The sequence below is a fragment of the Mobula birostris genome, chromosome 12, assembly GCF_030028105.1.
Source record: "Mobula birostris isolate sMobBir1 chromosome 12, sMobBir1.hap1, whole genome shotgun sequence".
Classification (NCBI taxonomy): domain Eukaryota; kingdom Metazoa; phylum Chordata; class Chondrichthyes; order Myliobatiformes; family Myliobatidae; genus Mobula; species Mobula birostris.
The window spans coordinates 92,110,671-92,128,519 of NC_092381.1; the positions used below are offsets into that span (position 1 = coordinate 92,110,671).

A 17,849-nucleotide genomic window follows, 5' to 3' on the forward strand; every position below is an offset into this window, starting at 1 on the left:
TCTATCACCACTGGAATGTCCAAAATTGCTTGAAAACAATTATAAATTTTGCAGTTCAGTTTCTACGAGGGAGAATTTGTAATGGAAAATGAAATTTGCAAGGATGTACTAGGGATGTACCAAGTTGACCCATGAGGAAGGCATATTACTATGCTAAGAACATTCTGTTATTGTTCATGGATGGGTATAGACATCGCTGGCAAGATAAATATTTCTCATCCATCCCTCCTGCCCTTGAAGATAGCGATGAACTGCCTTAATGATCTATTGCCATCCAAGAGAAAGGTACTCTCTCTGTGCTATAGGTGCGAGAGTTTCAGGATTTAAACCCAATGACAGTTCGAAGAGGAACACGTTGTTGGTGCACTACTGCCCTTATTCTTTAAGATGGTAGAGGTCACAGTGGGTTTGTCCAGCACATTTGAAGAAGCTTTGAAACGTTGCTACACCGTACTTTGAGCTAGTTCATGGGGTGTTAGATAATGAGTCAACTTTATCCTGGATGATGTTGGAATTTTGAGCTCGGGTGAAGCTGTAATCATCCAGGGAAGTATGAAATACTCCATCATATTCCTGACCTGCGTCTTGTTGAAATGAGGAAGACTTTGAGGAGTCAGGAGGCAAATCCCAAAATGCCCAGACTCTGATTTGTTCTTCTATTCTCAATACTTATAGGAAGGCAGTCAGGCTCTCTCAGTGTTCCCAGGACTCTAGCCAATTTAGAATTACACATGTGATTCCCATTGACCATTTCTGTCGGGTTCCTGAATGCCATAGAGTCAAACCTTGCCTTGATGTCAAAAGCTTTCTGACATCAAATCTTTTTTTCCTACATGGATGAAACGGGATCTGGATCCAAAGAGTCCTGGCAAACCCCAAAGCCAATGCTGAAGAGTGAGGCTGACATCAATCAGGATCAGCTTGCGCAGAGGTATGGAGGAAGGGAAGCTGAAATAAGATCAAAGGGCACATCTGACAGTAAAACAGGCTGGCCCATTTGAATTCCATAAAGGAGCTATGAGAATATTATGGATAACATTATTTAAAACAAACACCCACACATGCTGAATAAGGGCCCCTCCTTATCGCCTTGGGAGTATAGTATAAAGATGGCTCCTACTACAATGATTTATAATGCTGTGCTCATGTAACTTATATTGTGCTTATTTCACATTCCAAGTGCCACTGTCCTGCTGTGCCATAGAAAGCAGTAATTTCCTTTATCCTGGGTTGACTGAGACTCAGTTACACAGGTCAGGTCAGTCAAGAGATTTGCCTCACACAGTCAGGTTTAAGTTAGTCCTGAACTACAGGGATCACTATAATCTGGGCACAGACCCGAGGCTATCAGTGATTTGGTTCATTTTGGTAGGTCAAATATGATAGCAGAATATAGTATTAACGATAAGACTGCTGGCAGTGCTGAGGATCAGAGGGATCTTGGGGTCCGAGTCCATAGGACACTCAAAGCTGCTGCGCAGGTTGACTGTGTGGTTAAGAAGGCGTACGGTGTATTGGCCTTCATGAACCATGGGATTGAGTTCAAGAGCTGAGAGGCAATGTTACAACTGTGTAGGACTCTGGTCAGACCCCACTTGGAGTACTGTGCTTAGTTCTGGTCACCTCACTATAGGAAGGATGTGGAAACTATAGAAGGGGTGTAGAGGAGATTTACAAGGGTGTTGCCTGGATTGGGAAGTATGCCTTATGAGAATAGGTTGAGCGAACTTGGCCTTTTCTCCTTGGAGTAACGGAGGATGAGAGGTGACCTGACAGAGGTGTATAAGATGATGAGAGGCATTAATCATGTGGATAGTAAGAGGTTTGTTCCCAGGGCTGGAATGACTATCACGAGAGGGCACAGTTTCAAGGTGCTTGGAAGTAGGTACAGAGGGGATGTCAGGGGTAAGTTTTTGTACACAGAGAGTGGTGAGTGCGTGGAAAAGGCTGCCGGTGATGGTGGTGGTCGCAGATACGATAGGGTCTTTTAAGAGACTCCTGAATAAGTACATGGAGTTTAGAAAAATAGACAGCTATGGGTAACCTGAGGTAATTTCTAAAGTAAGTATATGTTTGGCACAGCATTGTGGGCTGAAGGGCCTGTATTGTGCTGTAGGTTTTCTATGTTTCTAAGTTTACCCTCAGAAACTTCATCATTTGAACACAAACCTGCAACACCAATGACTTGTCGAACAGCCTTTTCCTGTCTGTCACTATCACAACTCCTCCTTTTTTCTAAAATTGTTCATGGTTATCGATCAAAAAATATTCAAGGGAAGGGAGCAAAAGAAGACTCAGTTCTTGCCCATGGACCATTAATCCCGTCCTTGAGTTGCTCACAGCAATGCCCAGGAGAATAGCCTGAGATTCCTAAAGGTTGTCAGTCTTTTACAATCCTATGCATTGCATTTCAGAACAATATTCAGAAAAATCTCCAACACATTAGTTGAAGAGTGAAAGATCAGAAGTCCTAATACCTTTTACTCAAAGAGCTGGACTCCTGATTTTCTAAACACTACAAGTAATTATCGAATGATGGCATGTAGGTCGTGTATTTTAGCTAGAAGGAGCAAGGGTGGTAAGGAACAGAAGAAAATCTGCAAATAATTCTAAGAAATCTGTAAGGTTCATGAGAAATCAAAGAACAAAGCTGATCTGAATTTCTGGCAGCAACACTTAGCAGGCCGGGTATAAATAGGTGCCCAAAAATACACTCATGGCACTAATCTGTATTGCTCCTGTACAGAGTTAGATGTCTTACAGTTAGATGTCTTACAGAGGAGGAAAGAGAGACTCTTAAACAGACTCTTAAACACCATGCACGTATACAGACTCAACAAGGCATACAGACTCTTAAACACCATGCACGTATACAGACTCAACAAGGCTAATGATTCCAAGAATACTTATAATGTCAATTATTCCTGGCCTCAAAAGCAGACAGGTGATGGATCCTCCTAGGAATTTTTCAAGTGGTTATTTGAAATCAAGGCCACTTGTAGGAGACTTGAAACACACAGTAAACAACTGGGGCCAATTCTGGTGGAAAAACAGTTTCAGATCGACAGGTTCAAAATCATCATCTTCACAGGATAGTTAACCAATGCAACTGGGGATGGCGTAAACAAGTAAATTAACTTTGCAAGCAGATGGAAATCAGGGTGTAACACTGAAAAGGAAAAACTTGTGTATAAATGACTGTAAGACCAGTGCGACAGGACAGATAAAGCGATTTGAAAGAAAGCTGGATCCCTGGCTTCAGGAACAAGAGGGAAGTAGTTCAAAGGGAAGGAAGTAAAGTTGCAATTATATAGTGTAGTTCTGGCTACAATTAGAGTTTTGCTCAAACACAAGAGATTCTGCAGATGCTGAAAATCCAGACCAACGCATAAAATGCTGGAGGAACTCGGTGAATCAGGCAGCAGCTACAGAGAGGAATAAACAGTGACATTTAGGACTGAGATGCAGTTTTAGTCCTGATGAAGGGTCTCAGCCTGAAACATTGACTGATCATTCCCCTCCATAGAAATTGCTTGATCTGCTGAATTCCTCCAGCATTTTGTAGAGATTTGCTTGCAGGTTTAGTCGCAGCTTTGAGAAAGAATATTAACATTTTGGTGAGCATGCAGGGAAGATTTTGTGCTGGGATAAGAAATTTGTAGATAAAACCCACAAGTTAAGACTGTTCTCCATAGCATAAAGAACAATGAAGAACGATTTAACGGAAACATTCAAAATCACCAAGGGTCCAGAGAGGAGGAAAGAGAGATGTTTTTCTTTGATAGAGGGGCCAAGAAGCATAAATCACACAGTTAAATGAACTGATAGAAGATCCCTCGATATATCAAGGCCCGGTTCATGGAGGAGGTCCAAAACCATCCCTTGGACAATCACCACCAGCCACGACAACTCATCTCTAAAATCAATCTTCACCTGCACTCTAGGTGGTTCCATCCAGTGCTCCATTGTATCTGCAGTTATATTGCTGGGCAAAACCACGGCATCACTGGGAGGTAACACACAAGATGGAATGCACTCAGAACCTGAAACAGCAAAGCACATTCACAGTTGGGATCATGCTGTGCAAAAGACATCAAAATACACAATAAAAATCTGTGCTCCATATTACATTACATGATATTCTTCAGCTACTTCTGAAGTTACTTTGTCTCAACCTGGTGGGAGATATCAGTAATTCCACAGCAAACTGCTGCTGTATAACCTCTGAAGTTCAGGACTCTAGCAAAAACATGAAAACCAGAACTACTAGTCAGGCTCTGACGCTGGACTCTCATAAAGCACAAAATTGTTCACCCACCCGTCATGTGGAGCAGGACATCTAGCATCAAGGGAAGATGGTAGACTCTTTCAAAATAATTCTGGAGAAGGATAGGTCTGGTCCTTGGGTTGAGATACTAAATTGGAGAAAGGCCAATTTTGATGGGATCAGAAAGGACCTGGGAAATATGGATTTGGGACAGGTTGGTTTCAGGCAAAAGTGTGCTTGGTAAGTGAGAGGATTTCAAAAGTGATGTTTTGAGAGTACAAAGTTTGTATGAGCCTGTCAGAATAAAAGAGAAGGATAACAGGTTTAGGGAACCTTGGCTTTCAGGAGATATTGAGGCCCTGCTTAAGATGAAGAAGGAGATGCATAGCAGGTATAGACAGGAAGGAACTAACAGGTACTTGAGGGGTATAAGAAATGTAAGAAAACACCTAAGAAAAAATTAGGAAGACCAAGAGTAGGCATGAGGTTGCTTTAGCGGGCAAAGTGAAGGAGAATCCCAAAGGCTTCACAGGTATATCAAGAGCAAAAGGATAATGAGGGACAAAATTGGTCCTCTTGAAGATCAGAGTGATCATCTGTACATGGAGCTGAATGTACTGGGTAAGATCTTAAATGAATTTTTTGCATCTGTATTTACTCAGGAATGGGCACAGCATATATAGCAGTGAGACAAAACAGCAATGAGCTCATGAACTGTATACAGATAACAGAGAAGGTGTTCCAGTCTTGAAGCAAATTAAAGTAGATAAATCTTCAGACCTTGGGTGGGCGGTTGGTGCGGAAAATGCAGTGGCCCTAGCAAAGATATTTAAAATGTCCTTAGCAATGGTTGAGGTGCTGGAGGATTGGAGGATTGGATCATAGCTAATGTTATCCTGTTGCTTAAGAAAGGCTCTTAAATAAGCCTGGAAATTATAGACTGGTGAGCTGGACATTAGTAGTGGTAAGGTATTGGAAGGTATTCTAATGGACCGCATGTATGAGTATTTTGATGGACAGGAACTGATTAGGGATAGTCAACATGACACTGTGCATGGTGGGTCATGTCTAACCCATTTTATTGAGTTTTTTGAGGAAGTTACCAGGAAAGCTAATGAAGGAAAGGATATTGTCTACATGGACTTTGACAAGGTCAAGCATGGGAAATTGGCCATGAAGGTTCAGTCACTTGGCGTTGTGGATAATGAAGTAGGTTTTCAAAGCTTTCAGAGAGATTTAGGACAGTTAGAAGAGTGGGCTGAAAGATGGCAGATGGAGTTTAATGCTGAAAAATGTGAGGTGCTACATTTTGGTCTGACTAATCAAAATAGGACATACATGGTAAATGGCAGGGCATTGAAGAATGCTGTAGAACAGAGGGATCTAGGAATAATGGTGCATAGTTCCCTGAAGGTGGAATCTCATGTGGATAGGGTGGTGAAGAAAGCTTTTGGTATGCTGGGCTTTATTAATCAGAACATGGAGTATAGGAGTTGGGATGTAATGTTGAAATTGTACAAGGCATTGGTAAGGCCAAATTTGGAGTATTGTGTACAGTTCTGGTCACCGAATTATAGGAAAGATGTCAATAAAATTGAGAGTGTACAGAGGAGGTTTACTAAAATGTTGCCTGGGTTTCATCTCCTAAGTTACAGAGAAAGGTTGAACAAGTTAGGTCTTTATTCTTTGGAGCATAGAAGGTTGAGGGGGGACTTGATAGAGGTGGTTAAAATTATGAGGGAGATTGATAGAGTTGACGTGGATAGGCTTTTTCCATTGAGAATGGGGGATATTCAAACAAGAGGACATGAGTTGAGAGTTAAAGGGCAAAAGTTTAGGGGTAACATGAGGGGGAACTTCTTTACTCAGAGAGTGGTAGCTGTGTGGAATGAGCTTCCAGCAGAAGTGGTTGAGGCAGGTTCGATGTTGTTGTTTAAAGTTAAATTGGATAGTTGTATGGACAGGAAAGGAATGGAGGGTTATGGGCTGAGTGCAGGTTGGTGGGACTAGGTGAGAGTATGAGTTCAGCACGGACTAGAAGGGCCGAAATGGCCTGTTTCCGTGCTGTAATTGTTATATGGTTATATGGTTACATTCAGATGAGGTAGCAAATTGGATTAGCAGAAGCCAAAGAGTAGCGGTAGATGGTTGTCTCTCTGACTGAATGCTTGTGTCTAGTGGTGTGCCACAAGGACCGTTGCTGGGTCTGTGGTTGTTTGTCATCTTTATCAACAATCTGGACGATAATGTAGTGAACTGGATCCACAAGGCTGTGAATGACACAATGACTGGGGATGTAGTGGACAGTCAGGAAGACTCTCAAAGCTTGCAGCAGGATCTGGACCAACTGGAAAAATGGGCTGAAAAATGGCAGATGGATTTTAATGCAAACAAATGTGAGATGTTGCATTTTGGGAAACCAAACCAGAGTAGGACTTACACAGTGAGCGGAAAGCAATGAGGAGTGCGCAGAACAGAGGGATCTGGGAACATAATTCCTTGAAAGTGGTGTCACAGTTAGATAAGGTCATTAAGAAAGCTTTTGGCATATTGGTCATCATAAATCAAAGTACTGAGTACAGAAGTTGGGATGTTTTGTTGAAGTTGTATAACACACTGGTGAGGCCTAATATGCAGTTCTGGTCATCAATAAGATTGAAAGATTGGAGAGGAAATTTATGAGGATGGTGCCAGAATGATTCAGCATGTCACCTAAAACATTGACAAACTTCTATAGAAGCATAGTGCAGGTTGTCCTAACTGATTGCATCACTATGTGGTACAAAAAGGCCAATGCCCTGGGGCAGAACAATCTAGACAGAGTGGTGGATGCAGCTCAGTCCATTACAGGCAAAGCCCTCCATACTTTGAGCACATTTAGAAGAAGTGCTGCTACAAGAAAACAGCATCCATCATCAAGGATCCCCACCATCCAAACATACATACACGTACAGTATATACATACACATTTATCTACATGTACCTACACTCTGTGTGTGTCTTGGATATTTTTAGAGTCCCTGCATCCACCACTCTCTCAGGCAGAGCAATCCAAGCTCAACCACCCCTTGGTGAAAAAAGTCTTCTTTCTATCCTATCTACACCAATTATGCCTTACCTTTAGCTAAGATACCTCTGCAATGGGGAAATGTTTACTACTGTCTATCAAATCCATGCCCTTCATAATTCTGCACATCTCTATCTAAACATTATTATCAGAAAGTTTCTAGCCAAATAAGGGAAGCTTTGTATAACACCGTTCTGGGTAATGAATCAGACCAAATGAAAAAAAAGATCTAGGAAACAGAGAACATAAGATTATAAGATTTAGAGTTACCACACAAAAGAGATAAAAAGTTAATTGGAGATGCATCAATTTCAATGGAATAGGTCTGGCTCATGTAAACTGGAATCAAAATCTGACAGGCTAAATTGCAGTTGAACAGTGGGAGCCACTCAAAGTGTAGATGTTTCTGCCGCAGTGTAGGCATGTAAGAAGAGAGGGGTATTTGAAGACAGCTTTCCCTGGATAACCATAACGTGAATAAAATAAAGTAGAAATTAAGGGCACATGAAAGATGTCACTGCAGTTAACACAAATGAGAACTATGCTGATTCCTGAAAGCTTGGAGGAGAAGGGAAGAAGAAATAAAGGGAAACCAAATCTACAAGGCAACTGAACAGGAAAGATTTTGTAAGGAAAATGTAAGGGAACCAGGGGCCTAAAATAAAATTAATTCCTGAAGCCAGTAGCATGTACTAAATAAGAATCTTACTTCATGAAGGAATGAGATACTGTTGGGGTCTTAATGTAGGAAGATGTAATTGACCTTCTGGATGAGCTAAAATTTGATTAAGAAGATGTATTGGAGAGCTAGTCGCATTTACAATGAATAAATCATGTGAATGGGTAACTGAAGGTTGACAAGGCCACAGTCCGCTATGGATCATGCTTCTGTGGTGTGTCACCTATCCTTCATGAAAAGAATATCTTTGGAAAACGCCTCTGACGACAAGTCCATTAGGCTGTGGTCAGCATGGAACAACCAGCAAACTCTATGGGATGAGGACAGAATGGATCTTTTGGGAAGGATTTCCAAGCAAAATGTCTAAAAAATTGACAAAATGCCAAGGCTAAAACTCACTAAAAGAACCTAAGTCTTGCTTGGCTGGCAGTAAGAGGGGCCTTCCCTGCCGGATCATTCCTACACAGTTGGTACTTCACCCGGAGCCAAACACACTGCTCTCGAGAAGGCTGCAATTAAGGTGAGACAATCACCCACCTCTTTGCGAACTATGGATTTGCAAAAAAAGATCTGGAAAAAGGATGCCGATCTCACGCAGTTGCCTGACAGAAGACACTGATCTACAGAGTGTGGCCTGAGGGCTGCATATAGAGACAAACATCAAGTTCTGTGGAAACCATCTACTGAGTGGCCACCTCCACTTGCCTGAAACTTGTTGGTCTTCCAGCCCTCAAAAAATCTTTAAGGTGAATACTGCTGATTGGACCTTTCCAGGATGCAGGAGTATGTGCTGGAGGCACACTGAAGCTTGGTACATCCAGTGGAAAGAGTTTGTGGGGAAAGACTACAGTCTACGTACATCCCTTCTGCCACTGGACATTGAGGGGCTTAGACCAGTATAACAGTCTCAGCACACAGAATGGGAGTTTTGTTCAGAGGCCACAATGGTGCTCTGCAAATAGAGTGTACTGACCTGATGACACTATGAATATATCTAAAGACTTGTATTGTCTGTACTGTAATTTCTGTATGTTTATATGAATAACGTTTAGTTTTGAAAATAAGAAAAGATTAAGCACTAACCTTGACTATTTACTCTTTCATCAAGTAAATCTACACAAGACATATACTTCATGTAGAGTATTCAATATTTCAGTAATATTTGAGAAATATTTTAATTATATTGTTGGATTAAGCATTCTTTTTTGTCTAACTAATTCATTATGGGTGCATACAAGAAGTCCATGAATGGCTTAGGTTATTACACCACCACGTCATATGTGAGCACCTCACTAAAGAAAAGGAAAGCAAAAACTAAGCAGACACATTTCCCAGCTCTCGTGTTTTTCTTTCGGTTCGTTTTACGAGTTACAAAGCTTAACAGTGGCGATGAGGTAGATTTAAAATGAATTAGACTACTAACTACCTGTTGAAGCACAGTATGTGCTTTTCCTTCAAAAGCGGAGAAAGACATTTGAGTGAAAAAAAGAACAGCGCGTAGTTCTTCAGAAGGGGAGAGGGATGGTTGAGTTTTAAAAAAAGGCAGAAAATGGATGAAATTGACAAACAGTGAGAATTGATTCATCCTAAAAAGCAGAGGTGGTGGCTACATTGGAAAGATAGGCATGTTCCATTGCATAACAGATAGCAGTATGATATATACTGACTGGATTGAGCAGTATTTTAAAGCAAATGGAATAGCTGATAAGAAACAAATGCCAGTGTTACTGGATGTAATGGGTGTAAAAAAACATACAGTTTACTTAGAAACTGCTTAGACGTTTGACTGTTCCAACCAAGCCAGCCAAATGATTTTTACTGGTATTGTGAACATAATACAGGAACATTTAGAACCAAAACGGTTGTTGATTGCAGAACGCTTTAGGTTTCATAGGCAGAATCAAAAGAGGAGTCTATTTCAGCTTACATGGCTGAATTGAAGAAATTGTCCAAGCATTGTCTATTCAGTGATGGGCTTAATGGTGCACTTAGAGATGATTTAGTTTGTGTAATCTTCCAAAATAGCATTCAAAAATGGCTCCTAACTGAAGCACAATTCACATTTAAAAGAGCAGACAACAATAAATGAACTGCACAGGGGAGAGAAAAAGATAAAAAGTCAAGTTGCAGTTTCAAAAAGAGCACTAATCTGCTTGCTGTTGATGAAAATCTGATAATGGTGAGAGTGACACAGGACTGCGTAGCCTTGAGATTTACAATACTAAAACTAGCAATAGACAAGCAATGTGACTTACACCAGAAGTGAGCTGCAAATTAATAAAATGAAACTGGACATTGGCTCGACTGTTTCAATCATTACACAAAAAGAGTTTGAATGGCATTTCAAAGATATTGAACTGAAACCTGCAGATATCCAACTGAGAACTTATACTGGAGAAAAGATAACTCCTGTGGAAATAACATTCAGAACAGTGAAATACAACAACCAACAAGCCACATTGGGCTTGCGTGTGTTAAAAACAAGAAGGCCAGCAGTATGGGGTCGTGATTGGCTGAATCAACTACAACTTGATCAGAGATCCATCCACAATTTGCATGCCACGTCCCCTGGAATAGAGTCAACTGAAAATGAATTAAGAAAGGTACTGGGTATGCCACAGCAGTGTTCAAGGAATGGCATTGGAAGACTCAAACATATCAAGGGTAAAGTCATGTTAAATGAAAATGTCACACTTAAGTTTTACAAAGCCAATCTGGCTCCTTATTTCATCTGTGATAAAGTAGCCAATGAGCCAGATCGCTTGGAGACTGAAGGAATTCATTTCAAGCTTGAGTCGAGCAATGCCAGTGGTCCCATTATCCAAGAAGGATGGATCAGTCGGGATCTCTGATGATTGTAAGGTCACCATCAACCCAGTACCTTCTGCACAGAATAGAGGATATCTTTGCAAATCTTTCTGGAGTGAAACCCTCCAGCAAAGTAGATTTAGCTGAGGCCTATCTACCAATGGAGATGGAAGAAGAGCACAAAGTGTTTCTCACCATAAACACTCACAAAGGGATTTATTGCTGTAATAAACTCTTTTTTGGAATAACATCTGCACCGACACTCTGTCAGAAAGCAATGGACCAGGTGCTGCAAGGCTGCCTGGCACTCAGTAATACCTGGATTATATCATTGTTAAAGGTGAGGATGACAAGGAATATCTCCAAAATCTTAACACACTGTTAAAAAGATTAGAAGATTATGGGCTCAGAGCATGACATGCCAAATATGAATTCTTTAAACCAAGTACCACTTACTGTGGTCATATCATTGACGCATACGGATTACTGCTGAGAAAATTCAAGCAGTGGTGGATGCCCCAAGGCCAAAGGATGTGTCACAATTCTGATCCTTTTACTATAACAGGTGCCTGCCAAATCTGGCTACGATGCTCTTGAACTCATTACTACAGATCAAGAAGAAATGTCAATGGACAAAGTAGTGTGAGGTGGCTTTCCAAAAGGTAAAGGAAATGGTGATGCAGGACACTGTACTCACAAGTTATGAAACATATTGTCTGGTGAAGCTTGCCTGTGACACCTCGCCTTATGGTATAGGTGCAATCATGTCATTTGTTATGAGCGATAGAAATAAACTCCCTATAGCCTTTGCATCATGTTCCCTTATTGCTGCCGAGAAAAACTATGCACAAATTGACAGAGAGGCCTCGAGTCTCATTTGTGGTGTAAAATGTATCAACCAGTATATGGACAGAAGAGAGTTTACCCTCATTACTGATCATCAGCCACTAGTGTCCATTTCTAAACTATAGAAGGGTGTTCCACTAAAAGTAGCTGCAGAAATGCAGAGATGGGCTCTGTTTCTTGGAAGACACAATTACAAGGTCAAATTCAAGAGGATGACTAATCATGGAAATGCTGGTGGATTGTCCCATTTACCCTTGCAAAAGGAAATACCCAAAAAAATTATAAAAAGAGGACTCTCTTCTTGACATATTCTCCCCAATGCAAGTTGAAAGTCTCCCTATTACTGGACAGATGATCCAAAGGGAAACCAGAAAAGGCCCCACACTGTCTCAGCTCTACATGGCCACCCAAAATGGTTGGAATATGTGGCCAAAATTCCAGTTCCCTATTTTTACCAGCACTGGGATGAACTTGCCTTTAACAGAGGTTGCCCTTTGTGAGGATTGAGAGTTGTTTCACCATCCAAGCTCAGAGCTAAAATGTTGGAGGAGCTACGTGATAGTCATCTAGGCTTTGTCAAAGCTTTGTTTGGTAGCCTGGGATAAATCAGTGGATCAAGCAGCTTGTCATGCACTATTTGCCATGCCAACATGTCTAGAAGATGCTGAGAGAAGCGTCTCTCTATCCCTGGAAATGGCCCTGGCAGAGGATTCATCTGGATTTTGCCGGACCATTCATGGCCATAAATTTCTTGGTAGTAGTACATGAAGCTACAAATTGGCCAGAGGTGTTCCCATTAGCTTCCACTACAGCGTCATACACTGTTGATAGGTTCAGAAGGCTGTTCTCAAGGACTGGTGTTCCAAAAAACTTTTGTCAGTGACAATGGACCACAGTTTGTTGTGGAACAGTTTCAATCCTTCCTGAAATGAATGGAGTAAAACATATGACATCTGCACCGTACCAGCTACAAATGGCTTGGCAGAAAGGTTTGTCCAGAGTCTAAAGAACACACTGCAACTGGTATCAGCAGAACACACTACACTAACACTGAGTCAGAAGCTTGCTAATTTCCTCCTTGCATATCTCAATGCAGCACACTCCACAGCCAATAACTCACCAGTTTCGTTGTTTCTGATGCTCATGCTTGGATCTCCTCAGACCCAATCCCAGAAGGATTATCCAGGACAAACATTTGAGACAACTAAGGGCTCCTCAAACAAGGAAGCTCGATATTTCATCCCAGGGCAAGTAGTGCTGATGAGGGACTACAGAGGTGAGCAAAAATGGGTACTTAGAAAGATTAAGGACAGAATTGGACCACTCTCCAACACAATGGAGATTGTGTCTAATGTCATCTGGAGATGGCACATCGATCAGTTGAGAAGAACAGAGTCAATTGCTTGGGAAGTAAGGTATCCAGAGCTGTCAGAACCATTTCCTGCAGTCAGAGTGAACTACTACAACTACCACCGAGGAGGCCCCAGAACCTGAGACTGTTTCACAGCTGCAGTCTCACCTGCCAAGCAGAGTGATCCTCCTTGTCCCACACACACACATCCCACTGCACAGAATGTACTGTCACCAGAGATATCAAAGATGGCTGACATAAGAAAGTCTTACCAATGGCTGGAAATGACAGGGCTGAGGGACAACACAGAGGCACTGCTCATGGCTGCACAAGAACAGGCGCTGAACACAAGAGCAATAGAAGCAGAGGTCTATCCCACCAGACAAGGCCCAAGATGCAGACTGTGCAAGGAATCCACTGAAACCATCCAGCACCTGGTAGCCGGGTGCGGGCAGGGACAGCCTACACTGAACAGCACAACCAAGTTGCAGGAATTGTGTACAGGAACATCTCCGCTGAGTACAGATTGGACACTCCCAAGTCCAGATGGGAAACACCTGAGAAGGTAGCGGAGAATGACAGAGCTAAAATCCTGTGGTACTTCCAAATACAGACTGATAAGCAGATACTGGCCAACCAACCAGACATAGGTATACTGGACAAGGAACGGAAGGAATCAACAGAAATAGATGTGGCAATCCCAAATGACAGTAACATCAGGAAGAAAGAATCTGAGAAGTTAGAGAAATACCAGGGCTTGAAAAAAGCAGATAGAAAGGACGTGGAGTGTTTTAGAGTAATCCCGGAGGTGAAAGGAGCACTTGGAGCTGTGACACCTGGACTGGGAGAGTGGCTCCAACAAATCCCTGAGACAACATCTGAAATCTCAGTCCAGAGAAGAGCACACTACTAGGAACAACAAGGATACTGTGCCAAACCCTCAAGCTCTCAGGTTGGGTAGAGAACCCAAGACTGAGGGAAAATATATATATATATACATACACGCACATACAAGGCCTCCATGAGTTGACCATGGACATTGCATCCTAGCTGTCTAGATCCACAAGCCTGGGATATACGATATGGAAAGCAAGCTGTTGTCCATGTAGCAAGCTCCCCTCTCTACACAGCTGATGAACCAAAAGACCAATACAGTTTTTTTTTACCAGCAGCGTCGCCGGAGTTGCCAGTCAACATTGAACTCAATGTAAGACTACCTTAGGGACTCCAGCTCTGGGTTTACTCCCGAAGCCTTACCCGTGAGTGGGTATAGCCACAAGGCAGCAGAGGCTGATGAGCCCCATTCTGCTCCAAGCGACTGGTTTTAAGAACCAGTAACTCGTCTTTGCCCCTTCTCCTGTCGGTAGAAACGGTTCGGTCAGGCCTAGTAGTTGAGCCACACGTAAGGGCCAGGAGCTGGGCTTGGTTCCCAGAGGTTATTTGAGGCGTATGCTATTGGGAGCATTTAACAGGTAGTGGGAGCTCGTCCGCATTACCAGCCCCAGCTCTGACAACCTTAAGAAAATATATATATATACACACATGCACACACACATAGGGATATACACATATAAAAGCAGGGAGAAGTGTAGTGTATTCAGGATTCCAGCAATATTGTAAATATGTTGTTTGATTAAGCATTTTGTTGTTTATATAATTCATTATGGGTTGATAAAAGAAGTATGTGAATGGCATACATCATTATACCACCACATCATATGTGAACATCTCACTAAAGAAAAGGAAAGTAAAAACTAAGTAGCCGTGTTTCCTGGCTCCTGGGTTTTTTAATTCATTGTTACGTTTTGGAGTTACGAAACATAATACCTCATAGTAATTTTTGGCTTTTGAGACCTTTCACCCAATTTGGTTCTCTTGAACCTAAAATGGAATTCAAGTTAATCCCACTTCTACAAGAGAACAGGAAGATGAGAATAGACTTTATTTTTATTTGTTAAAGTGGACTCGGAAAAAATAGCTAAAACATTATAAAAGCATTTGCTTCTTACCACAATGTGGGATGTTAGGATTTATAGGATCAGAGATAAAATCTTTCTTAAAATCTGTTTTAAAATAATCACTGAGATAGTAATTTGGTTAGATGGTCTATAGTTTAATGCAGCTGTTAGCCTGTTTGAAATAAAAGGGTTAAAATCTGAATTTTACTCAAATGCATTAATCAGTAAGATACCAGAAAGTCATGACACTCAGTACAACCTACAAAATTAATAATGACCTGCTAGCTGGAAACTGCACAGGACTTTATTATTTGCATCCAATACGTAGGTTATCAGATGTAATATGTATAAAGAAGGGTGACCTATCTTCAGCTGACTCTTACCTCCTTGTGGGAATTGTGGACCCTTTGCCAGAAAATAATGTAATCAGGATTGATAAACAAGTTTCTGCCTAACGCCGTGTGGAAAAACAAATTCTGCACTGTAGCAAAAGTTAAAAATGAAACTTGATAGAAAGAACAGACTCATGGCAGATAACACCTAACACAAAGAAGTGTGAGGTGATATATTTTGGAATGAACTCACAGAGCAGCAATATAAACTAAATATTAAAATTTTAAAAGGGTCATGGAGACAGTGAAATCTCAGGATATATAGGCATGAATCTTTGAAGGTGGCAGGGCAAGCTGGTAAGGAAAACCCAAGATTCTTGGCTTTATATAAGAGAAGCACTGAGTCTTAAAACAAAAGAAATACAAAGACTTCATAAATCATTGGTTAAGCCTCAGCTACAATAAATGTCCAAATCTGGACATAAGACTTCAAGAATGATGTTGTTCTTAGGGGAACTGCTGATGGGATTTACTTAAGCAGTGCCAGGGATGAGTGGTTTCAGTTTTATGGAGGTTCTGCTATATACTCCTCAGAATTAGAAGTTTTGACACAACTGTTCAAAATCATGAATGATTTAGATAGAGTGGTTTAACAAAAGCTGCTTCCGCTGGTAGGATTGTCAGCAACCCAAAGGACACAGATTCAGGGCAATTGGCATACAAATCAGAAGCAAGATAAGTATTTTTTAAAAACATGGCCATTTGTTACGATTTGTTTTTAAACATGGTCATTTGTTATTATGTACTGCCTGAAAGGAAGCTGGAAGTAGAGTTGTTAATAACATTCAAAGTGAATTAGATAAATGTTCACGGCTTTTGAAGGTTATGGAGAGCGTGAGGGGGTGTGGGGTTAACTCTTCTGGGATGTACAAGATCTTATTTTCTGATATTCTTCAATTTAAAAACATGCATGTGATCAATGACCACTTTGCAGGTGGTGAAACATGGATGAATGACATAATAGTATTGGCTCATCCAATGAAGAACATGATGACAAGACAGGAATGTATTTCAAGTTATTGTAAGGCTAAACATGAAATTTAATAAAGATGAATGTATATTTGAAGACCTTAAACTGATCTCTGTTAGTCATATCATCTCTAAAGTCTCAGCTGTTCTGCACATGACACATCCACAGTGTAAGAGAAACGTGCAAAAAACCTGTGGAATGGTTAAATACTTGGATAATTCATACCAAATATTTTAGAAAAAGAAGTTTCATTTCTTGCAAAGCTACTCCAATGCAGCTAATTCCAAGAAAACCCAATTCCTCCACTTATGATATCCATTTTCTTAATAGACTTGAGAAGCAATACATAAATGGGACTCACAGCTGCATCTGTACACAAAGCAGCACATCCAATCCCTGGGGCCAGGGATTTCCCCATTACTACAACCTGTTTCTGTGCCTCACTTGCTTTTCCTTGGCAAACTCACCCCGACATGAAACAATATAGGTTTCAATTGTCTGCCTTAAAGTTACTATCACTAACCAAAATACTCAGGAACTGAGAAACATGTTTGATAATCCAACTGCTCCTCCTGCAATATTAACTATTAAACAATTTCCATCCCTGACCACCTAATTCTGACCCACTCTTGAAATATGAACCTTCAGGAGCTTTCTGTAATCCTTCTTTAAACAAAAGGTCTCCAATTACTTTAATTTGAACCAGACTATCAATCAACCCAGACATTGCCTTTTGCACATTGGTTGCTTGTCCGCCCTGTTGAGGGCAGTCTTTCATTGATTTATTGTGTTTCTTAGATTTACTGTGAATGCCCACAAGAAGATGAATCTCCGGGTTGTATATGGCGACATATATGTACTTTGATAATAAACTTACTTCGAAGACAGCCACCCAGATCTTCCCATGCCACCTCCAAATGTTTTCCAGATTTTCTCTCATTTGGACTGCAGTACATCAAAGAGAGCTGTTCTCAGTGTTTGGTTGTGACCTACTCTATCTTAGGTGCTCGGAGACTTTAGCTGTACAGCAGAGAAAATAAGCTAGCATCTGATCCCCAAACATCATTGGGTCTTACGCCATACTCCAATATTTAGGAGCTGGGTACTTGCTTCTTCTGTCCCAACTATAGAGAAAACAGCTGGTGCATGTTTAGACCAGATGGGATCCTGTACAGTGGAACACCAAATTATCAGGCTGAAAACTCCGGAACAGCTCAAAAGCAGAGTGACCCCAAAAGCACTATGTTCACTGGGACTGTATCCCAGACAGTGCAACCTCAGTGTGTGGCAAGACACAACAGAGCAGACCCACTTGTCCAGATTGGCCCAACTTCCTGCCTGTGCCATGTGACAGTGAGTATAGGAATAGAATGAGGTGGAGGATAAATGCATGGCTGAGGGATTGGAGGCCAGGGATTCAGGTTTCTGGATCACTGGGGACCTTCTCTGAGGCAGGTGTGACCTGTACAAAAAGGACAGGTTGCACTTGAATCCCAGGGGGACCAATATCC

The 17,849-nt window shown here is 41.3% G+C and overlaps 1 protein-coding gene across 1 annotated transcript in view; it reads right to left on the minus strand.

Annotated features, from left to right (window-relative positions):
* The window catches only part of pappa2 (pappalysin 2), a 507,671-nt gene that overhangs the window by 55,648 nt on the left and 434,174 nt on the right, over positions 1-17,849 (minus strand). The window contains exon 19 of the mRNA XM_072274753.1: positions 3,934-4,043. Coding sequence (XP_072130854.1) covers positions 3,934-4,043 — 110 coding nt within the window. The remainder of the gene's footprint in view (positions 1-3,933; positions 4,044-17,849) is intronic.